At 41.5% G+C, this 22,627-nt stretch overlaps 3 protein-coding genes, 1 long non-coding RNA gene and 7 other non-coding genes across 22 annotated transcripts in view; 1 reads left to right on the forward strand and 10 right to left on the reverse strand.

The window, feature by feature from the left end:
• The window catches only part of megf11 (multiple EGF-like-domains 11), a 108,764-nt gene extending 106,803 nt beyond the window's left edge, over positions 1–1,961 (reverse strand). For 6 of the 11 annotated variants that reach the window (XM_086028291.1, XM_086028289.1, XM_086028290.1 and 3 more), the window contains exons 1-2: positions 1,670–1,961; positions 917–1,208 (exon numbers count right to left, since the gene is read on the reverse strand). The gene's annotated coding sequence lies outside the window, so the exon portion shown is untranslated. Of the gene's footprint in view, positions 1–916; positions 1,209–1,567; positions 1,648–1,669 lie in introns of those variants that run through there. The other 5 variants (XM_086028283.1, XM_086028284.1, XM_086028286.1 and 2 more) reach the window with 4 other exon arrangements.
• An 8,924-nt stretch (positions 1,962–10,885) lies between these two features.
• Positions 10,886–18,101, forward strand: map2k1 (mitogen-activated protein kinase kinase 1). 2 transcript variants are annotated; one of them, XM_086028893.1, is made up of 11 exons: positions 10,886–11,154; positions 14,418–14,628; positions 14,786–14,932; positions 15,008–15,085; positions 16,470–16,521; positions 16,698–16,822; positions 17,034–17,238; positions 17,308–17,372; positions 17,448–17,509; positions 17,588–17,633; positions 17,712–18,101. In XM_086028893.1, the coding sequence occupies exons 1-11, from the start codon at positions 11,072–11,074 to the stop codon at positions 17,823–17,825; spliced, it is 1,188 nt and encodes a 395-aa protein (XP_085885019.1). In that variant the 5' UTR covers positions 10,886–11,071; the 3' UTR covers positions 17,826–18,101. The 2 variants fall into 2 exon arrangements, with proteins under 2 accessions (XP_085885019.1, XP_085885022.1); XM_086028896.1 differs by having other exon boundaries at positions 17,034–17,232.
• On the reverse strand, positions 17,915–18,789 carry LOC147148753 (uncharacterized). Its single transcript, XR_015086568.1, has 3 exons — positions 18,591–18,789; positions 18,369–18,417; positions 17,915–18,190 (listed from the first exon to the last, which is right to left on the reverse strand). It is a non-coding gene; the product is annotated as an uncharacterized LOC147148753 (long non-coding RNA).
• On the reverse strand, positions 18,261–18,328 carry LOC147148754 (small nucleolar RNA SNORD18). Its single transcript, XR_015086692.1, has one exon. It is a non-coding gene; the product is annotated as a small nucleolar RNA SNORD18 (small nucleolar RNA).
• Positions 18,486–18,553, reverse strand: LOC147148755 (small nucleolar RNA SNORD18). The gene has a single exon (XR_015086693.1). It is a non-coding gene; the product is annotated as a small nucleolar RNA SNORD18 (small nucleolar RNA).
• Positions 18,712–18,779, reverse strand: LOC147148756 (small nucleolar RNA SNORD18). Its single transcript, XR_015086691.1, has one exon. It is a non-coding gene; the product is annotated as a small nucleolar RNA SNORD18 (small nucleolar RNA).
• Positions 18,790–19,229: 440 nt separating the features above from the next.
• Positions 19,230–22,590, reverse strand: rpl4 (ribosomal protein L4). Its single transcript, XM_086028897.1, has 10 exons — positions 22,423–22,590; positions 21,639–21,810; positions 21,455–21,561; positions 21,106–21,244; positions 20,741–20,865; positions 20,479–20,608; positions 19,994–20,150; positions 19,733–19,816; positions 19,431–19,551; positions 19,230–19,356 (listed from the first exon to the last, which is right to left on the reverse strand). The coding sequence occupies exons 1-10, from the start codon at positions 22,423–22,425 to the stop codon at positions 19,279–19,281; spliced, it is 1,116 nt and encodes a 371-aa protein (XP_085885023.1). The 5' UTR covers positions 22,426–22,590; the 3' UTR covers positions 19,230–19,278.
• LOC147148758 (small nucleolar RNA SNORD18) lies at positions 19,622–19,689 on the reverse strand. Its single transcript, XR_015086690.1, has one exon. It is a non-coding gene; the product is annotated as a small nucleolar RNA SNORD18 (small nucleolar RNA).
• Positions 19,888–19,959, reverse strand: LOC147148759 (small nucleolar RNA SNORD18). Its single transcript, XR_015086689.1, has one exon. It is a non-coding gene; the product is annotated as a small nucleolar RNA SNORD18 (small nucleolar RNA).
• Positions 20,935–21,034, reverse strand: LOC147148760 (small nucleolar RNA SNORD16). Its single transcript, XR_015086694.1, has one exon. It is a non-coding gene; the product is annotated as a small nucleolar RNA SNORD16 (small nucleolar RNA).
• Positions 21,306–21,404, reverse strand: LOC147148761 (small nucleolar RNA SNORD16). The gene has a single exon (XR_015086695.1). It is a non-coding gene; the product is annotated as a small nucleolar RNA SNORD16 (small nucleolar RNA).
• Positions 22,591–22,627: the final 37 nt, after the last annotated feature.

Genomic DNA, 22,627 nt, shown 5'->3' on the forward strand with positions numbered 1-22,627 from the left:
CTACAGTATTATGCGGCTCTAGTGCACAGAACACTGCAGTATGTGAATTTCACAATTTTGAAAAAACATATATATCCTGCTAAGTGGCGTGATTTGGTGTGGTTATTCTCCCACAATGCAGTAACATCTCCATTATTAAACAATGGCGACTTTGACGAAGAAACTAATGGGAGATTAATCAGCTTCGTTGTGCTGCACTCCACTGCCATCTAGCGGTGCTATTGTGTAACAACATGTACGCGTGAGATTAATTTGAATAGGAACACATTCATCAGTCTCCCTCATCCTCTGTGAAGGACAAAACTTTATCTCGAGCTCTCATTGAAAATTAATAATAGGCTGTGGTAGGAAATTAGATTAACGCGCGTATTTAAAGTGAAACGGAACATTTCACGAGAAACGACAAATGGCAGGTAAGTGTTCACTTGTGGAGACAATAAGGCGTTATTGGGCTTCACTTGAAGAATCAAAATTGCACACTGTTGCACTTCAGTTCACTTCTGAGCTACCCTGGAACACACTTACATGCCATTAGCATGAATGTATATTTAAACTAATAGCGTTGCTAGAGCACGGCAGCGTGCGACAATGCATGGAGCTGGCAGTAAATTGAAAAGCTCTCCTGGCTGATCCAGCATTTTTTCACCCTCTTCTTTTGGCAGACGACGCATCTTTCCATAGCATAGACTCGCCAACAGCCCAATTAAATAGAAAGCCCAATTTATCACACAGCCACCAGCCCGATAGCTTTCCCAAAAGCCGCCCCAGAAAAAAAAGACGACCGTGAGCTCCCAACTCGTAGAAAAACACAAACAACCAAATACATCGAGCAGCAAACGCCGCTGTGTCATCATTGAGCGTCACTGCCAATTAAAATGACACTTTTGGATTATAAAGGAGATTAATCCAAACTCACCCACCGTGGATGAAGCTTGGGACGCAAAGTTGTCACCCTCAACAAAAGAGATATTTCCGGGTGGTGCGGGTCTCCATGATTAAGTGCAAGCTCAGCATGCTTGGTGCTCGGACCTGAGTCACAGGATGCAGCGGCGTGCCACTTTCTCCCCTCCTTCTCCTCCTCTCTCCTCCGCGGATGCTCATCTGAGGCTCAAGCGCGGCCCACTTTAAACTAGGGTGACGTCACGGGCTCAGACGACGAGGCCGCGCCCACCTTCAACCGACACACGTTTTTCCAGACAAGCACCTTCCTGGAACACATTACACACAACTTCATTTTAAACAGTGGTGGGAAGTAAATTGGTTTTTTTTTCTGAAAATACTAATCACTTTTCTGAAAATACTAATCACTTCATATTATAAATCTTCCAATCTTCTTGTGTTAAGATGTGCTAAGACGATAGCTAAAAAGATGACAGAATAAAGAAACTTTGGACACAGTGGCAAAGACATGACACTTTGACAAAGTGGCAGTTATAAACTACTACGATCCCTGCACAAATTCAAACATCTCGCACCACCTAACCATGTGAGGACGGAAATAAGACGAGTAGAAATATGACACGGTATAGTTGACAGCTTGGCTAACTTTAGCTAAAACAACATTAACTTATCCCAGAGGAGATTCTCAGATCAGATGTTTAGGAGTGCTGACAGTTTTGGTGTCAGAGCACATCCGATAGTGGGGTGTCGGGGGTTTCACATATTTTACCTCTCAAAAAATATGCGCGCTTCTTCTTCTTCTTCTTCTAATGGGTTTTTTGGCGGTTAGCAAGAACCTTTCAGGTGCATTACCGCCACCTACTGGTAAGGAGTGTGAACCAGGTATGCCTAACCTAACCTAACCCATAACAATAACATCAACAGTCAATAAAATAACAACCAACAAACCTTACAATCCCAAGAACATTTTCTCAAATTCTACTAACCAATCCTGTAGCCTTTAAATAACTATATAGAAGCTGGCAACCTTCCCTATTATTCCACATTCTAACCAAATCCAGTTTAAAATATGCACTCATGCACAGAATAGGAATTTTAATGATAATGGGCATCCAGTCAGTTAGCTAGTCAGTACCCTCTTTGCTTTAATATGAACACATCTGGTAACGACCAATCACGGCTCACCTGTTTTCTGAAGCTGAGCCTTGTGACCTTAGGCTTGACTAACTGTGATGTCATTTTCAGTTGACAGCAAGTGACAAAATGGCCGACCCCTGAGATGTCAAAAACGGGTGGATTTTACTACTTAACTCATATCCCACAAACACAATATCAATCAGAATGGCGTGTTTAGTCTAGTCGGGCTGCACATAAAATATTATTGTAAAGAACATTTTGGGGTTGACTTCCCACTCTAAGCAATTTGCCATATTTCCTTTTTTAAGGTAAAGCTACTCACTACAACTATTCCATGTTACTGGAAGACTGCACACTCACACTAGGCTCGTGGCTCAGTGAGAAGAGTTGGATCAAACCATTTTTGAGACAAAAGAGGTACTCTACTTTTGTTGATAAAATACTAGGTTTCTTTCTACCTGGTGCTGAAAACGACTGAAAACTGCACTAAGTGCTACACTTAAGCACTCCAAGTATTGTTTTCAAGCGCATAGCGTGACTCCCTAACTTGCCGACTAACTTTAAGATCACTTCGAACGTTGACAAAGGGGTTGTCAGTGTTATGAGGCAATGATACGTTAAATGAACCAATGACGTACTCCACACAAACCGAGGCTTCGTTTGTCATCAGTCGCATGACTTTTTTGGGGGGTATACAAACTTTCGTGTTTGTTCATTCATTCCAAAAACGAAGAGTTAGATTAATTGAAGACTCAGCAGAAGGGTCCCACCGTTGGACATAAAAAAAACGGCACTCTTCTGCCTCCTGACTACTGTCGAGGTGCCTTTGAGCACAGCACCAACCGAAAAAATACAACAGAGTGTGAGTTAGAATTTCCCCTTGAGGGATTTTAATGAGTAAATAAATTGAAATCAAAACTGTCGATAAGTGTGACTGTGAAGGCAAATGGAATATTTGTGAGGGATGACTGCTCTACCATACAAAATCATAAATCAAGTAACATTCTTTTTATTTTGATTCCTTCGGCTCCTGACCACTGGCAGCAACACTCAATATAATGTGGAGGAAAACTGACTAAATTGGCTGGAAAGGTTTAATTATCATGATCGGAGCAAGCATTTTTCTGCAAGAATGAACACCTCAGTTCTCTGATGAAGCAAGAAAAGAAGCAGATCAGGTAGAATGAGACTTCTTTCAGATGCACTTTTTCAGTCATAGGGCTGTTGCAGGTGCTTCTGATGAACCGCAGCTAGGACACCGCATGTGGCTTAATAACAAAGGTGTTTGGCGTTTGCATGTTTATGAAATAGACCCCCCCACACACACACACACACACACACAGATGCTTTTTGACCGCGCTTGCAGTCACACTCTTCTGTGTTATCAAAAAAAAAAAAAAAAATCTCCTTTTTGCATTTTTCCTGTTCTTGCTGCCTCATTAGAGTGCCATCAAGCTACTCAAGTGTGCGCTTTTTAGAAAAGGTTCACAGACTGTTAGTTTCCGGCACATCACAAAAGACTAAAACCCCTGTCTGGAAGGGTTCCTCTGCAAAGTGAAGTCACAAAGCACCCTAACATCACGTCAATCATGGCAACATCTAGCGCAATATTCACTGACAAGTGTGCACTGGATCGGTCAATAGCTGATTTTACACCTGAGCTCACGTATGTGGATTCCTTTATTCTGTTCATCACAACAACAGGGCCACATTTTGATTGGAAAACACATTCATGGATTGTTTGTTTGGTCAATTCATTTATGGGATGAGAGTGGCTCATCAATAATTTCCTTTATGTAAACAAAATGCATCCAGTAGCAATTCCAATTTGGTTTGTGATGATGAGATGGATCTACAAAAACGGTGACTATGATTGCACACATCTAAAAGGCTACTTTAATTTAATTTATTATTATTATTAGTAGTAGTAGTAGTAGTAGTCAGGTGCATCGCACCCATGTGGGATGTGGGTGTCACAACTTTTTCAACATCCGCACCCAATAGGGTTGCAGTTCGTGTCAAAAGTTATTTTATATATATGCTGGGGGCCGCTGGAAAATGGACAGCGGGCCACAATTGGCCCTAGTGCGGCCGTCTGGACACCACTGTCTTAACCTGAAAGTAGATTCTCATCATAACAGACTTGAGCGGTATGATGCTCAACTCAGTTTACACTTTATAAGACAACGCACATTGGTACAACATACACACACACAGGTGCAGGTTTTTGATGGCAAAATCAAATATATCTTGCTGTACCATCTGGTTATGTTCAAGCATGATAATACATGTCCCCATCCGGTGGGAATATGCATAATTCCTAAAATTGAATACGTTCCAGTCCCTGATGGGTCTACATTGTCACTCCTGAGCAGAATGTGAAGCATTTTCTCTGGAGTGTAAGTAGTATCACATTGTATCTATCTAGCTTGTCATAACATCCATCCATGTATTCTTTTTCGATACGGCTTATTGTCATTAGGGTCACCCGTGGCCTGGGGCCTGTCCCATCTGATTTTGGCTGAGAGGCGGGGTACACCCTGAGCTATTCGCCAGCCAATTGCAGCGCAAGGCCAGATCTGAGATTCAAACTCTGAACCTCAAAACTGTAGTGGTAACCACTCATCCAAAATGCTTCTCTGGTATATTAAATGTAAATTGCATTACATCACATCCATATCAAACATATACACTATATCTGTTATCATAATTTATACCCATTATCCGAACCGCTTATCTAATATATCTACGGTATTATATCAATGACATCACAGTCAACCTTATCGTATCTTAAGTATCATATTTATTGGATCGACAACATCTAATCAGCTATCCTATATAGGGCCCTATTTTCGTGTTCAGCGCAAGTCTGGTGCAGTCTAACTATGCGCATGGGTGAAGTTTACTTTATTTTGGTATTTTCCTAAATGGGTGCATTTGCGCCCCTGTGGGAGTAAACAGAGCCGATTTACTTCCTGGCCAATGAAAAGCAGCTCCACTGATTCCCTTTTAAGTCAGCCACTAGAAGTGCACACAGTTGTTGATATTGCGGAAGCAGAAATAGATTTGCTGGAGTGCATGCAAAGCACGTAAAGTATGTTTCTAAAGGACTGTAAGCAGACCTCCACAGGTGGATGATGTTAAATTGGCCAGGGTGATCACAGATCCCCGTTGTCAAGTGGGCACTCGAAGCGCCTTCCACCCCGATCGTTTGTGTCCATGTGTGGTGTTTTATAACACATGCTACCATATAATTTCTTGTGTCATCACATCTAATCTGTTAAAAGGTGGGTAATCTGGGTCCAGAAAGTAAAAACCCTGCCACGGTTTGGCTTTAGCCACAGGTGCTTCTACTCAACCGGCAGGTAAACGAGCTCAGTTGATTAAAAGCACCTGTGGCTAAAGCCCAACTGTGGCAGGGTTTTTACTTTTTGGACCTGGATTACCCACCTCTGAATCTGTCGTAATTATGATATCATTTTTGTTTTTATCATCCATGTGAAAACCTGCAGGTTCGGTTCAGAGAAGACTTTAAAATGTTCTTAGATGTTCATGTGATCACAACTCATCTTGCGACCGTCACAAGGGTAAATTCAAGAAAACACGTGAGCCATAATTGGTTGTTACCTGAGCCCTGAGCAACTGTGCTGTCATTTTCAGTCAATAGCAAGTGGCAAAATTCCCGCCTCCTGAGATGGATAAAAAAACGGGTGGATTTTGCTACTTTAACATATTTATCCATCGTCTAATTGATGACGTTTTGAATATATCGTATGACATCCTATTGTATTTAATCCATCACATCTAATCAATCGCGTCAATTTGTGTCATGGTGTCTGTCGTACATACTTATATACTTACCGACATTCGTTTGGTAGTGTGGAGTGAGATTTTTTTTTTTTAATGTAAAATACCTTGGCTCAATAAAGGTTGGAAAGCGCTGTACTAACAGACTTACAGTATAAAGAGACAAACCGCGACATTTGCTGCAACACAACTTTTTCACTTTTCTTAAGGCGGAAAATTACCGTCAACTTCATCACTCCATTCTGTTGTCATTTAAATAGTGACATTGGCGAAAGCGTGCAATATGGCCACAAGCCACGTGAAAGGGGCCAATGAGAGATTCATCCAAAAAGCACCAAACCTTGCCGTCTCTTGAGTTAAGTGATGGATTGTGACTTTTAATTCCGATCCTCATGTCTCTTAGATGTCGCCTTGTGCAGCTGGTTCCCATCTGTTTATGCAGAGATAACTCAGTGAACCAATACAAATGCTACTTGCAAATGTTATCTTTAACATTCAGGAGGAGGAAAGCCAAAGAGCACTCAGAGGATAACACGTGCACAATGTGTAACAATGCATTTTTAGTCAAATGTATTACTCACTGACAGTGAACTTCATGAACTAATCAGATATGCATGAATCGAACTGAAAACTTCATCAGTATTTGAAATGGACTTTTGTGCTCGACATCTATCAACAGACTGCATTCATATTACACCTTTCCCTTTTCAAAGTTCACAAATTCCCACAATGGTGATGGAAAGTGATGAAGCAGCATCAGGCGCTGCCGGTGGTTGAGTTTCGTGCCCAAGGACACGTCAGCCGGACCGAAAGAGAGCAATGAATCGAAACTGCAACCTTGTGGACAGCCAAGCTGGCAGAGCTTGGCATTCGTTTATGTTTTAGTCCGTCTATGAGTTCCCATCTATATTTCAGACCCGCCCGGTCGGTCCGAGCCAGCCAAACGACGTAGAGAACGGACTTAACCAGATGATTCATCAACTTCAATGAGACTTGCCGCGTTCCGTGTTGTTGTCCTTGGTCATATGTTAGCAAAGCTTGATTGAACACGTTCACAGGTTTCAGTGTAAAGGATCGACTTGCGGCAACGTTCTTTGCATTTTCCAATGTTGCTATTTAAATTACGACAGAATGGGGTGATGAAGTCAACAGTAATTGTCCGCCTAAGAAAAGTGAAAACGTTGTGTTGCACCAAATGTCTTTGTTTGTCTCTCTATAAGTTGGTCAGTGTTTTCCAACCTTTATTGTGCCAATGTATTTTACATTAAAAATATTTCACTTCCCACTACGAAACAAATGTTACAGTAAACATCTACCGGTATAGTGAAATGATGATGTAAATTCAATTCATTATGTGAATGATTCACCAACTTCAACGAGACCTTGCCGCTTTCTGCGTAGTTGTCTTGAGTTGACCTTGGTCATATGTTAGCAAAGCTTGATTGAACATGATCATAGGTTTCAGTCGAAAGGATAATTATATTCTTCAACAAAAAGCTGTTATTTTGTTGTATGAATGGCAACAGGTGGGTACGTATGGAGGACCAAAACTGCCCAAATCCAAAATAAATCAAAGTGAAAATAAAAAAAAACATTAACATTAACATTTGAAAAAATGTAAATAGAATATAAATAAATGTATATTGTATTTATATATGTATTTTTTGTATTTATTTACACATTTATTTTGCTATTTATTTTCAATTTATTTTTAGTTTTTTTGGGATGGATTTTTACTTTTATTTTGTATTATTATATTATATTATATATTCTTATTTCCATATGTTTTTTTTTATTTTTATTTTTTCAATTATATTTTTATATCCACTTTTATTTATTTATTTTTGATTTTGGCAGTTTTGGTCCTGCAATGCAGAGCGGTATTTGAACCCATGACAAAAAGGGGGGAAAAAAGCAGCAGCGCACGATCGGAGCGAACGCTGCTCTCCCCACAACACCATGAGCTGGCATGACTGTTCATAAATGAACCTTTGTCAGGTTCATCAATTAGACATTTCAAAATAAGACACCAAAAAGCGGGAAGACGTTCAATTTCTTTTTTACCAGCTTGCAAGGAGAGCAAAGAGAACACACTTTATTGTGTGTAAAGAAAACCGACTTGAATCGGAAAATCGGTTTTGTTTTAAAAGAAGCGAGTGCATTATATCAAACTGAATTGAATCGTTACTCTTTCAAATGTACAATCCTTGAGTCATATTGCACCCCATGTATCGCGATACAAAACGTCTCTTATTGGAGATATGCACACCCAGAGTCATTTTGTTTTTTGTTGCTTGCAAACACGCGCTGATCAAAACAAGACAGGCTTTCACTTTGCTCCATTCACACTCGGCAGAGTCAACCAAACAGTCTTGTCTGCCCTCCATCCTGTCCATCAGAGGGGTCACAAATGAAGTTGGCTTTACATATGCTGGTGCGGACTCCCATGACATCACCTGTCAGTCACAGGACTGACAAATAAGAGACGGCCAACCAGTCACACTCGCATTCACACCTACAGGCATCTTAAACATCCAGAAAGAAGCCACACAAGCACAGAGATAGCAGTCATCTTGGAGGGCACGCACTTAAAGTTGTACGTTCGGGCCTGTCGGAGAGCGGCCGCTGTTATCATCGGCTTCAGAAGCGGCCGTTGTGGCCCGCTGTAATCCCTGACCACAAATCCCCAAGTCCCCTCACGGAGAAGCGGCGGATGAGGCAACAAATCCTCAGCATCAAACAACATAGTGTGTTCTGCTTCTTTGGCCCGCGACTCTTTTATGTCTTGTTCGCTGTCACTGGCAGTGTTGAGACACTGTCTGTAGTGTATTGGACTGAAGTCTGGAAAGGGAAGTTTATTGGCCACTGCGAGGCACTTGGCTTTTCCCATTGCCCCTCTCTTGTGTGTTTGCTTTGGACTTTAACTCCTCAGGCAAGTTAAAGGGGGTGGATGGACAAATCACCGCCTAATATCGTATTCATGAGCAAACATTTCCCAAATGACTTCAAACGCAAGAAATTAAACGATGTAGGATGCGTCTTGAAATGTAAGATATAGAATATCTATTTGAAAGCAAGTGCATATACAGTATATAGTCGGTTCTTTGTAGAGGCCCACATTTCACACCGAGTAAGTCAACTTGTGATTAAACGTAGACAATATCATAGTTATTACGTAATTCATACCTTTTTGACATTTTTCTTATTACGGATTTCATACTTTTTGTGACATTTTTCTTTGTTGGTGTGCCATGGGATTTTTTTTTTTATATGAGTAAAATGGGTCCAGGCTGGTCTACCAGCATTATAAAAGTAGAACACTAAAAAGTTGATGATACACCATCATGACAATGTAAAAATTGTATTCTTATTATAACTTGCTGTTCCATCCAGATAATTCTACTGTAAAACAATACAATATACATAGATAATATGGTATATTGTCTTCCACAAATGATTAAATGCAACAACAGTATTACAACATCACATAGTGAGTCTCAGTTGGATTCCCAACAAGACACTTTGCAATAAAATTCTGCTTGTAGGTTTATGTCTTAATTTGATTCACTTTGGCCCCTCAGCAGATTAATACTCTAGTGTTTGTGCACATAAATCCTACGGCACAGTTAAGGTCAAACATCCAAACCAAGCAACAATGAGCAAAACACATTTTTTGAATGTCACTTTTTGGGGGAGAGTTTCGCAAATGAAATTTCATCCAAAGCATAAATCTGAAGCACAATGTCCCAAAAGTCTGGAAATAACTCTGTGGAATAATATTATATGTTTTCATCACACAACTCTAAAGAATACATTTCACTCTCAGAGGTTAAATGTAGTGAAAATGAAATTGTCGGTGAGCGTAGATGTTTTATGGTCCACACGGGGGAACGATATTAGTGGCCGGCTCTGCTCGGGTGCACGTAAGCCAATTTGTCAAAAGCAACTTAGGAATTATACAGCTTCCATCCATGAGGCTGAGACAGGACGCAGCCAATCTTTCCTCCCTGTCTGTCAGTACTGCTTTATGGAGAAAAAGATTCTTCTGGCAGCAAGACGCTCTTTGGTCAGGCAGACACGTCCCAGTGGCATTGCGCGTCCGCAACCAGTACAATGTGCCGAGACGTCACAGCAAATTTCCATGGCGTTCAAGTCACACTTGACGTGTGATCTTCATGGTACATGGGCAGCGTGTTCAAATGGTTCCGCCGGATTTGCGGGTGGTTTAAGCTTCGAGCACCCAAACGTTTAAAAGGGCGCCAAATTTATACAGAATAGACAAAGAGGAGGAATGTTATTTTTTGCACTCAGTTGCAAGCAGTCCCCATTTACATGTGAGACGGTTTTGCAATTACAGTTTCCGCCTGAACTAGATGCATTAAGATGTCTTACTGAGGTTCATCTTAACGGGTTGTCAGTGGGTTGGTTTCTTCTTCCTGTCAGTCACATGGGAACTGTCCCACCACCACCATAGAATGCTAAGGAAACTATCAAATGTAATTATTAGTTATTGACTACACATTATGGATTGTCTGGCAACCAGTTAACCCGCCTACTGCCCGAAGACAGCTGGGATAGACACCAGCACGGCCGCGACCCTCGTGAGGATAAGCGGTTTGAATAATGGATGGATGGATGGAAACACATCATACTGTACATCTTTTTCCCTCTATATACTGTATGCCAGCGACACAGTGACAAGTCAAACAATGAAAATTTCTTCCACTAGATGGCAGAAGGTACAACAAATGTCTGTATCCACCTGTTGACGTTCATACAACATAAGAATTGATGGTTTCCTGGGAATATGACAATTTACATGCCAATATTTCATATTAAGTACATGAATTGAGACGAGCTCGTCGTTATTTCTGTATTATTGTTTGGTGGCGTGCCGTATAATTATTTTTTTATGTATTGGTGCCCTGGCTCAACACTGCTACAATGTTAAGAGTTGTAATTCGTCTCAACGCCAGCAGAGGGGGCGTTAAACCACACACGGCCATGAGGAAGACCAGTGTAAATATTTTCGTGACGTTACTTCTTCCGGATGATTCCCATTCAGCCATTAATAAACTATCTCAGTCCTGTAGGTCGTCACTGCGCCACAGTCGCCCTTTAAGACTTTCTCACACTTCATCCTCATCATAGTCCTTCTTACTATTAATAACAATAATATAACCTTCATCAACATATCCACGGTTTCGTTTGTCATTTGTTAAGCGCGATGCAGAAGAGAAGGAAGCCCGAGCCCATCCAACTCAACCCGATCCCCGATGGGAATATCATCAACGGCACCGGAGCCACAGAGTGAGTGTCAACCAACCACAACCATGTGTGCTTATATTTCGGAGTTGCATACCATCTAGACAGAGGGATTTTTGATCATTTAATTTCAATTTGGGTTTAGCAATTACTGGACAGTTTAGATGCGCTGATCAGAATCTACATATGACTGTGGTTATTCATGAATTGACCTTCATAACGAATGCAGACTGCCCCCATCCACCCCCACCCCCAACAAGTTTGGTGTATTCTTCCAAGTTTCCCCCCCCCCCACCAGTAATTGCGATAGTGAGTAGTTGTGACACTGTGCTCTAGTTATCACTTCCTAGTCAAGCGGAACGAAACATGCTAGATGTGAGTTACATAATGTGTCAACTCTCATGCTGGCTGCTTTTTCCAAGGTGGCAAAAAGGCGGAATATTTTACTGTGTCGTCGTGCATCTGAAGATAATGCAGAAGCCCACGCTTTCGTTTTTTTTTTTTTTTTTCAATTTACATGTTTGTATATGCAAGAAAGTAACTGTAATGGCTACCTGGTGGTTGAATAACAAATATAAATTCACTGGACACAACATTAGCGACACCTGCACAAGCTCAAGAGATCCAACAAAAGCTCTTGCAATAATGTCCACATAAGGTCTAGTGTTGTCATGTCCACCTCGCAGTTCTGAGGCTCAGGGTTCGAATCTTCGCTTTGGCCTCCCCGTTTGGAGCTTGCATGTTTTCCGTGTGCTTGTGTTTTTGTTAGTACTCTGGCCTATCCTCCTCTCTAAATTGTCCACGTGTGTGAATGTGACGTGTGTTTGTCTAGGCAGTATACAAAATGGTTGGATGCCAATAAATCATCAATGGATAACTGTAGTGCAATATGGTATAGATAGGCGCACCTAATCAACTGGTCCAGAACTTTATATATATTCCTTTTTGAAAACATACCTCATGTTGATAATGTGTGCTTAAAGTTGCCTTGGCTTTACTGCTGCTGCTGATGTCGACATGGTGTTGGCATGATAGTTGAATACATTCCTGGTTGCTTGAGGCAAGTGGTGACTAGCCAAGGAACAGCACACCCTGATGAAACAACAGTGAAGAATTTATTATGGTATAATTATGAAGTCTGCCTCCTCTTTCATGCTGAGTCGTCGGTCACCATCACAATCCAACCTTGAATGCCCAATGCCAATTTCAGGGCATATATAGACGATATATCACACTCATATTCACACTTTTGTACAATTCGGAGTCTCCAGTGAAGCTAAGATGCATGTCTTTTAGGAATGTGGGAGGAAGCAGGAGTACTAGGAGAAACAAACGTGAGCACTGACAGAACATGCAAATTCTACACAGAAAAGCCTGGCTGAGATTGTAAGGCCAAATCTCAGAACCCTAAGGCAAATGTGCGAATCACGAATCCACTGTGCTGTCGGCAGTTAACAAAAATGGAATATTGAATTGTTGTTTTTCACCTTGCCACCATAAATATTGGATGAGGCCCTTGTTTGCCTTTTTTGTGCAAGATAAACATCAGCATACAACTTGCTAAAAGGGGGACAGTCTAAAATACTTAATGTTGTTGTAAGAAAGCTTAACGTTGCCGAATCTCAGTAAACTGCTATGTATCGTCACCAAACTTCACATGCACATCACTACCACTTCAACCTCTGAAAATATCAAAACAATAGCCACAGTATTTTGGATTTTCTAGGCATCAAGCCTTTTTTACTGACCTTTAGACATTCACTAGAGAGAAAAAGCTTCACATCGCTTAATGTTGGAAAGCTACGATCAATCGTCATCAAAATTGACGTGCACATCTATACATACGCCTAGATCAATCTCCCAAAATATCAAAATGATCTCCCCAATAATATGGATTTTGAAGACATTAAGCGTTTTCCTCATTAAGCTGCAGCGAGCACCTATGGAGAGGAAGACGTTAATGTCCATAAAATCCAAAATATTGGTGCAATTATTCTGCTGTTTTCAGAGATTGATGTGGGCATAGGTAGAAATGTACGTATGAATTTTGGCGACTTTTGGCCAGAGGTTTCTAACATTTGGCGACATTAAGCTTCTTCTCTATACTGACCGTCTTTAGGGAGAAAATACCGTGGCGATTGTTTTGAAAATTTTCAGAGTTTGAAGTGGGCATGAGCAGAGATGTGCATGTACATTTTTTGGTAACGATTAGTCTTAGTTTTCTGACATTTTGGTCGTTTTCTAATCGACATTAAGCCTGGTCACATGAAGCGTTTTAAACTGACCCCTTTATTTCGACTCTAGCAGATGTCCTTGGTCACTGTGTGGATGGAGTTCAAGAGGCCTGCGTCATGCATTTCCTCCTCCGCTGCAAGCAAACGTGCGGCTCCTCTTGGTCCCTCCCACGTATTGTGCGTTGAGCATGTGTGTGTGTGTGTGTGTGTGAGTGTGTTTCGGGCCATTTCTGTATTTCTGGCGTCCTCCACCTTTCTGCTCTTGTCGACAAAACGCCCACGCCGCCCACAGTTAACTCTAACTCGCCATGCAGTATCCATGGTTATGGATCAGAAATAAGAGAACTTAACCCTTTTTTTTCCCGTCAGTCACTTTAATGTTATCCGACGTCAGATGCATGAGACTGTCAATCAAAAAACTCAATATTAGGAAATACCACTCCGAATGATGCAGTGCAGCTCCACACTAATAATAAATCAAAGAGCAGCCTGTCTAAAGAGCTCTTTACTGCTTTATCCTGTTGGCTTCTCAAGGTAATTGGTTGCCATGACAGCACTAAAGGAGCGACAGAAGCTGCCCAACAGAACTGATTTGATGTCAGTGGCGGAGCCAGAATGCAGTTTATGGAAAAATTAGGGTGGGCCTGACACATTGTATCTTCGAAAAAAATGACAAACTGGAGTTCAGATTTTACCAAACGCAACCACAATTATGCCATTCTAAATATTCAATCAAATAAAAAACACAATTTAATTATAATTTTTTTTTCCCATGAATCTCACTGGGTGGGCCGGTGCACAGCCAGGCCCACCCATGGCTCCGCCCCTGTTTGATGTGCGAGAGAACATAAACCCAGTGACTCGCACCGAATTTCTATCCACTTGGTTGACCACAAAAGAAAAATAAATCACCAGAATCGAGCCATGTCTTTTCCATTTGGACGCAGGTTTATAGATACACTTTCTGTGTCCCTTTGGGGGTGGGGGGGCAGATGCTTCAAAAGAACAAACATCTGCGTCTGTAGAAGTGAGCTTCGGAAAGCTCTTATAACATTGCACGTGTCTTCTTGCAAGAACAAACTTAGAGGCCCTGCAGAAGAAACTGGAAGAGCTAGAACTGGATGAGCAGCAACGCAAACGCCTGGAAGCTTTCCTGACGCAGAAGCAGAAAGTGGGCGAGCTGAAGGATGACGATTTTGAGAAGATATGCGAGCTCGGCGCAGGCAACGGAGGGGTCGTCTTCAAGGTTTCTCACAGACCTTCTGGTCTGATCATGGCCAGGAAGGTAAAGCTGTCTTCTGGATTGCGAAAACAGCCCTCTGATCTAATCCTTTCTAACATTGTATGAGGTTGTGGCGCTCCTGAAATTCCACCCAAAAGCCCAATGTCTCAAACTTTTTTTTTTTTTTGAGAGAAGTGACAGTATTCCTCCTGTGTTGCAGCTCATCCACTTGGAAATCAAACCCGCCATCAGGAACCAGATCATAAGGGAGCTTCAAGTGCTGCATGAATGCAATTCCCCCTACATTGTGGGCTTCTATGGAGCTTTCTACAGTGATGGAGAAATCAGTATCTGTATGGAGCACATGGTGGGGTTCATATTTTCTAATGGCCATTTATTTTAGAGTCATCCTTCAGCTATTTTCCTCCCTTGTTGGATTTAGGATGGTGGCTCCCTGGATCAGTCACTCAAGAAAGCTGGAAAGATCCCAGAGAAAATCCTTGGCAAAATCAGCATTGCTGTATGTAGCCCGCCCTCCTCATATTTCACAACCTTCCAGTATGATTCACTCGTGCAACGATGAATGAACACTTCCAGGGATTGACGGGTCCATATGTTGTTCTTTCGTGCTGCTTCTGACTGAAATAGACATGGGTTAATGGGAATTTAAGACAGGCGGCTATAGGGAATCCCACAGGTTCTATCAAGCATTTCATTAAACAAAACATGTGGATGAAAGCCCAATTAGAGTCTAGTTACTCCATCTAGTGAGAAAACTGCTCATTTACAGCTTCGGCAACCATCAACAGAAATCAAGCACTTTACTGACTTGGCACGATTATGGATTTACATGGTTGCCACCCCCAATATCTAGGCAAACATTTTGATAAACGGGATTTTGTGCAGATGATTAGTTCCACTGCAGCATTAGATGTTCTGTCACCATACATTTAGATTTACCATCTACCTTAATGGGTGTTGACACTAGTGATCTCGATGCAGAATATGTAAATTTTTTTTTTTGCAATGAAACATTTGATACTTGTAAGCATTATTCAAGATTAGTTTCACACCTTAACATGGCCAATAAGTAATTGTTTTTCTTGCCATCCAGTCAGTTTTATTAAATAACATTCACACATATGCCAACTTTGCCGAACACACCAATGAGGTGAGCAGGAACAAATCTAAAAAGAAAAAGTGTTAAACAAAAAAAAATTCTAATGTGTCATTGTGCATCTTAGATATTTTTTAAATGAATGAATGAGCCATATTGGCAGTATGCAAAATGGTGACATCTATCTACCACTCTAATTGGTTGGGAAAAAAAAAAAGAATTATCTGGTGAATTAAGCTCAGCAAGACATTGCTTTTTCCATATATTTTTTCCTGCTTGTACAATGAATCTTTTGGGTAAGGTTCTGTATATTTCATGAAACTCTGACTACGGATGGTATGATAAATGACTTCTCAGCCATGTGCACTGTGTAGCCAAGGAAGATCTCAAACCTAAGACAAGGGTCACCAACTCCGGTCCTCGAGGGCTCATACCCTGCGTTTCCCTCCTCCAACACACCCAATTCAAATGATCAGGATTATCAGGCTTTCACAGAATTTGATTTTGAATCGGGAGGCGGGACACATCTAAAACATGCAGAATAGGGGCACTTGAGGACTGAATTTGGTGAACCCTGCTCTAAGCTGTGAAGTGAAGTTGTGAAGTGTCAGGCGTGCAAATGCGCTCCTGCATGTGTCATCTTAAGGCCACCCCATAGTGAGTCGTTGCGTCACCCTGGCCACTGGAAAAGCTCTGGCTCCGCCCCTGAAGAAAATACTACAGCATGTTGATATTTCAGTGCTGTTAATTCTAAACAATCCTTAAATGGCGTTTTTAATTTTTGCAGGTCATTAAAGGGCTTTCCTACCTGAGGGAGAAACACAAGATCATGCACAGAGGTTAATCACTATACATTGACTTGACCCCCTCTGATGTTTTCATACAAGTACCCATCTTTACCACTGGATCAATTATTCAGCATTAATAGACTCATTTGGTCACATATTCTATGTTGCATGGCGCCTGTCAAACTTCCATGGTTATACCCGACATACATCATCTCTCCCTCTGTCAGATGTCAAGCCATCCAACATCCTGGTGAATTCCCGCGGTGAGATCAAGCTGTGTGATTTTGGAGTTAGCGGACAGCTCATAGACTCCATGGCCAACTCCTTTGTGGGAACACGATCATACATGTCTGTAAGTTGACATGGACATGCAGCTCTTTCACACAAACGACTATGAAAAGGAAAACTCATTTGCAATCATATATCGGCACGATGACTAGTGGTTGGTTAGCAGCCCACCACAACATAGTTAAGAAGTTCTAGGTTCAAATCTCGGTTTATGGAATTGCTAACTTTGTTCTTACACTGTGTGCAGACATTTCCCTGTTCTATTCTTTCAACAGCCAGAGCGTTTACAAGGCACCCATTACTCGGTCCAGTCCGACATCTGGAGCATGGGTCTGTCCTTGGTTGAAATGGCCATTGGACGTTTCCCTATTCCACCGCCGGACACAAAGGAGCTGGAACACATTTTTGGGACTCATGTGGGAGGTGCAAACTCTGCGGAGTCCTCACCAAATGCTGGACCTCCTGGGCGACCTGGTAGCTGTAAGTCGGAGGACTAAGTTACAGCCGTTCCCAGCAGAAGTTAACGCTGCACTTGTTTTGTACTTGCAGCATATGGATCGGACAGTAGGCCTCCAATGGCCATCTTTGAATTACTTGACTATATTGTCAATGAGGTGAGGGTTCATACAATTTAAAGAGCTTAAAATGGTAACAGATTTACTAACAGTATTCATTGACTGTCTTGATAGCCTCCACCGAAGTTGCCTGGGATGTTATTCAGTTCAGAATTCCAAGACTTCGTCAATAAATGGTAAGGTCTGGAATTATTTGCATTCTTCTACTGCAAATCTTTTAAACTAATTCATCACCCGTTTAACCTCCATTTCAGCTTGATAAAGAACCCAGCAGAAAGGGCAGACCTGAAACAGTTAATGGTTGGTGTATACACAAACATTCTCACCATTTTACACAATTCAATCTTGGGCTCACATGACATTTCATCCTCCCAACAGGTGCACCCTTTTATCAGACAGTCAGAGGCAGAGCAAGTTGATTTCGCCGGCTGGTTGTGCACCACCATTGGCCTCAACCAGCCTGGGACGCCCACTCATGGCTCAGCAATGTGACCACCAGCTATTCCACAGTAAAACCTGTGCCCTTTAATCCTCTAACAGGGTCTTTATAATTGTATGAGGTGTAAAGTGAAAAAGTGCAATCAAATGGTACATATTTTAATTTCAAACCTACATGCCAAGTGAAATTACAAAAGTGAAACTAATTTGGGCTGCTTTGCAAGCCTGCCTGAAAAGCCATCTTTTTCTAACAGATAATGCCATCTTAAGTGTGCTTAAAGCTCAGATTTATTGATGTGAAAAGTTTGGTGAATTAAACTGTGAATATGACTCCTTTGCCTTCTTTGAGATCAAGCTTGAGATGCCTTTGTTTTAGCGGGTGGTTGTTCCCAGCCTTCCACAGGTTTGCCAGTAGTATCCTGAAAGAGCATGACAGGACTTCGTTAAAGTCTTCATCCCAATTTAAGCACTAGCTAAATATGGTATGCATTGTTCAGGACTTCCATTTTATCAGGATTCAGAAACACGGACCAGAAGTGGGAGTATCATCATTTTGCAACCACAAAAAAAGCTTAGGAAAAAAATGCTAGTACGTACTTGTAAGTGCTTCTTCCTTGAGCTCCTCACCATCTTATGAATTCGCAGGCTGAAATGAGATGCACGTTTAGTTACTTACACTTTACAAAATTAGTACTGTGGTCCATAATCTGCGCATTGTTCAGGACTTCCATTTTATCAGGATTCAGAAACACGGACCAGAAGTGGGAGTATCATCATTTTGCAACCAAAAAAAAGCTTAGGAAAAATGCAAGTACGTACTTGTAAGTGCTTCTTCCTTGAGCTCCTCGCCATCATCTTGGGAATTCACAGGGCTGAAATGAGATGCATGTTTAGTTACTTACACTTTACAAAATGAGTACCCTGGTCCATAATCTGTGCATTGCTCAGGACTTCCAATTTATCAGGATTCAGAAACACGGACCAGAAGTGGGAGTATCATCACAGCTTTTTTAAAAAAAAAAAAAAAAACTCTTGCTGAGGTTTGCTTACTTGGGTAGTTCTTTCTGGATGTCACACTTTAGGATCCAGCTCTGGTCTGGGTTGGCCATCCTGCTCATTGGCAGGCTGATTCCTGTAGAAAATAATTTCATGAATATATAAAAACTGTTCTTACAACTTGAGGTTAACATGCAAGTGCCATTACTCGTTCTTACCTTCGTATTAAGTGTTTCCTTTCAAGATCAGAAAATCATTTGGCTCAAGTAAAACAAGTACTCTAAAACATGTATTAAAATGTTCTGACAGTTACACAAATTTTGTAACCGTTTTAAACATGACAAACTGTAGTTAGTTTGGTAGTTCATTTCCACCCCGAGTTCTTTCACCACAGAACACATTCCTTACTTTCTAAACTATTTCATTACGGTTTAAAATGTTAAAGACAGGTCTGACTCTTGATTTGAACCAAACTTATTTATTGTTCAGTGAACTCTAGTCAGGTATACATTTAAGCCATGGCTTTGACTTTCTTGGGTGCTCCCTTCCTAACAGGCTTCTTCTTGGATTTCAGCATCTTAGCCTTGATCTGTTGGAACCAAAAGAATTCAGTCAGATAAAAATGCAAGGTCCATCCCCCAAGAGTGATTGCCACTTTCTTACCGTAGGGTCATGCTTGAGAATGGCATGACGTCTGGCTGTCTTGGCATATGGGTTCAGCTTGAACATTATCCTCATGTTCTTCAGAGGATTCTTCTTCAGGACTCTGCGGATGATCTTCTTCCTTTAAGGGGAAGGCAAATTCTTGATGACACATGTCAATACCGCTACATTTGAATGCTTGGTTCAATGTATTGCTCAGGACTTCACACTTATCAGGATTCAGAAACACGGACCAGAAGTGGGAATATCATCAAAGCCTCCAATCATTTAAATTTTTATATTTTTTACAAATGTTCACTTGCCTGGGAGCACGAAGTGCTTTCTGGATCTCCTCGCTCTTCAGAATCCTGCTCAGGTCTGTGTTGGTCATCTTGTGCATTGGCAAGCTGAAATGGAAGGACTATTACTTAATTTGATCAATTTACAACAGAATGCTATCATTATTGAGGACTTCAACAGACTCAGAACTTCATTCATATCACAAGTGTCAAAAACACGGACCGTGAAGTATGAAAGCTCATCACAGTAATTAAAGCAACTATGCTGTTGCACAATAAACTCACTTGTAGTTGGCCTTGAGAGAAGAAGGTTTACGCCAGGTGCCATACAAATTATCCAGTTTGCGGAAAGCACTCTCTGTCCAGATGCAGAAGCGACCCACATGACCACCGGGGGCAAGTCTCAGAAGGTTCAGCTTGTTCACGTTCTGGAGAGTGATGCCTGTAAGACAAGTGCAATTTCACACAACCTGCATTATGCAATCTATCGAAAATATCACTATTTTCAATTGATCGGTACTGGGTATTAAAAGAAAAAAAACCTTACTCAATTTAAAAAAGTCATGAAGTGAAAATTATTCTGATGTACAAACAAGAATTTGTATCGAGAATATATCAGCACACTCAAAACTCAAGTGACTCTGACGCATAGATGCCAAACATTTGGGAATTAAAATAACACAATGAATTATATTCAATAGCCTTTGTTTGAGGATTTTTTTTTAAAACTGTTTTTAACCTCTACGACCACCAACAATATGAAAACTTACCAGGAATATTTCTGAATGCCTTGGTGACACCAGCATCTTGGTTATAGATGATACAAGGCCCTCTGCGTTGTATGCGGCGACGATTCCTCATTTTACCCTTACCGGCGCGCATGCGTTGAGAGGCATAGACCTGATAATTTGAAATTTACAATGTTAGAGCACTGCAAAAATTGTTGAGCTCATTTGACTTATCAACATTGCTATACTACACGAATGCATTACCATTGGGCAATTTAATCAAATTATTTTAACTTGTGACTACCTTCTTGATGTCATTCCAGGCTTTAAGCTTCTTCAGCAGGAGCACTGCCTCCTTGGTCTTCTTGTAGCCTTCAACTTTGTCTTCAACCACCAGAGGAACCTCTGGGATTTCCTCAACACGGTGTCCTGTAGAGAACTTCATGTCAACAGTTGGCAAACCACGCCATGACTATCAAGGCTTGCTTCAGTTGAACCTGCTCAGATTTTAACACACATCACTACCCCGTGACAGCTTTGAGACAGCAGGCAACTGTCACTGTTCACAGGGTCAGACGCAAATTACACCATCATTGCAAGTGGTCACAACTCTCCTAATGTACTGAATCATCAGTTTAGGATTGTGATCCATTTGAGGTAAAAACTCACCCTTAGACATGACAAGCGCAGGGATGGCAGAAGCAGCCAGAGCAGAGCAGATGGCATAACGCTTCTGGGTCGTGTTGATCTTGCGGTGCCAACGACGCCAGGTCTTGGTGGGGGCAAACATGCGCCCTCCACGACACATCTTGTAGAAAAGTTAAGATTATTTCTCAAACACTGACAATACTTAAAATGGTACACTTGCATGCTCAGAAACAATGTTCATCAGTCAACTGAGCCAGTATTTGACAGCAGGCATTCTGTCACTGGACGCAGTGTCGGACGCAAATTACACCATCAGCGCACGTGCGACAATTACCTAGAAGCGGCACATCGTCTAATTGAAAAAGGATACGTTTCCAAAGGCACCCTGGCCTGAACGGTGAGTACCACCACCTCTCACACGAGGAATACGGGCCACAGCTCTTCCTGTACCCCAGGATTCGGCACTGGTCTGGTGGCCTAAAATACACGTCACCGCATTATTAACGTCATTGTACAAAAACTTTGAGGTAATGACAGGTGTTTATAGAACTCACCCGCCAGCTCACTGACGGCATAGGGCTGGCGACTGTTCTTGCGCATGTTGGTATGCACAAAATTCACAACATCAGGGCGAATTGGAGCCCTGAACACTGCAGGCAGGACAACATTCTTGCCTGAGGAGTCTCCTTTCTCGGAGTAAACCGAGATTAGGGGTCGGGCACAGGCCTGAGACGAAAAATCATTAGTTACCTTTAACAGCTATTCAAGACCAAGAGTACATCAAGAGTAATCATTATAAGAGTCATTATGCAGATTGAATGGCATTAAAATGATTAAATTTGAGTCTACATAATCGTCCTATTTCAAATTTTAATCCCGTTTTCCTAACAGCAAACCAGATTTTACTCAATTAATACTTAAGTCCTTTACATATATCTCGCGGCACCAAACGGGGCCTGTTAGCTCATACTAGTTAGCCTAACTACGTATGCCTGTAGCCTACACTGCACTTACGTTCAGATATTTGCATAGCACATAATAAAAACTCAAAAACGACACCAAAAAGGTGCCGCAACTGGCTGAACTGGCATTTATTGTAAATATGAATTATTTGGTTTCCATAAGAATTAATGGAAAAGCCGACACACGTGTCAAAAGGAGACTAGCCTACCACTAGTTCAAAATGGCTCCGCGTGCTACTTGCTGTGTCGAGAGAAATGTAGCTCGAAACTCCAATTATAATTGAAAATAACCCTACTAGCTAGTAACCTGAAGATACAGTTGTTATAGGAAAGCGACATAGAGGTTACACAAAGAGCATTACAGTGGTTTCCTCACCATAATCGTTATTTAAGTTTCGGCTCGCCGGGAACCACGCTCCACACGCTATGGCGGCCACAGAAAAAAAGGAAGTTTGTCCACCCTCAAAGGTATATGCCTCCGCCGAAAGGAACACTACTTCCGCCAAAAGCCAAATATTAACAAGGGGGCTGCAGCAACGACAAAATAAATATTTTGCATTTGAAATTTATATTCAAGAAAT

The sequence above is a fragment of the Filicampus tigris genome, chromosome 4, assembly GCF_054856515.1.
Source record: "Filicampus tigris isolate MCC_2025a chromosome 4, RoL_Ftig_1.0, whole genome shotgun sequence".
Lineage (NCBI taxonomy): Eukaryota > Metazoa > Chordata > Actinopteri > Syngnathiformes > Syngnathidae > Filicampus > Filicampus tigris.

What these genes read in the sequence shown, in the direction of transcription:
- map2k1 (XM_086028893.1), top strand. Translation starts at nt 11,072, where the DNA reads ATGCAGAAGAGAAGGAAGCCCGAGCCCATCCAACTCAACCCGATCCCC. An exon ending in GAACACGATCATACATGTCT is followed by an intron (nt 16,823 to 17,033) that starts GTAAGTTGACAT and finishes TTCTTTCAACAG; the next exon opens with CCAGAGCGTTTACAAGGCAC. An exon ending in TTGACTATATTGTCAATGAG is followed by an intron (nt 17,373 to 17,447) that starts GTGAGGGTTCAT and finishes CTGTCTTGATAG; the next exon opens with CCTCCACCGAAGTTGCCTGG.
- rpl4 (XM_086028897.1), bottom strand. An exon ending in CCTGGAATGACATCAAGAAG is followed by an intron (nt 20,609 to 20,740) that starts GTAGTCACAAGT and finishes TCAAATTATCAG; the next exon opens with GTCTATGCCTCTCAACGCAT. An exon ending in TTCTCAAGCATGACCCTACG is followed by an intron (nt 19,357 to 19,430) that starts GTAAGAAAGTGG and finishes TGGTTCCAACAG; the next exon opens with ATCAAGGCTAAGATGCTGAA.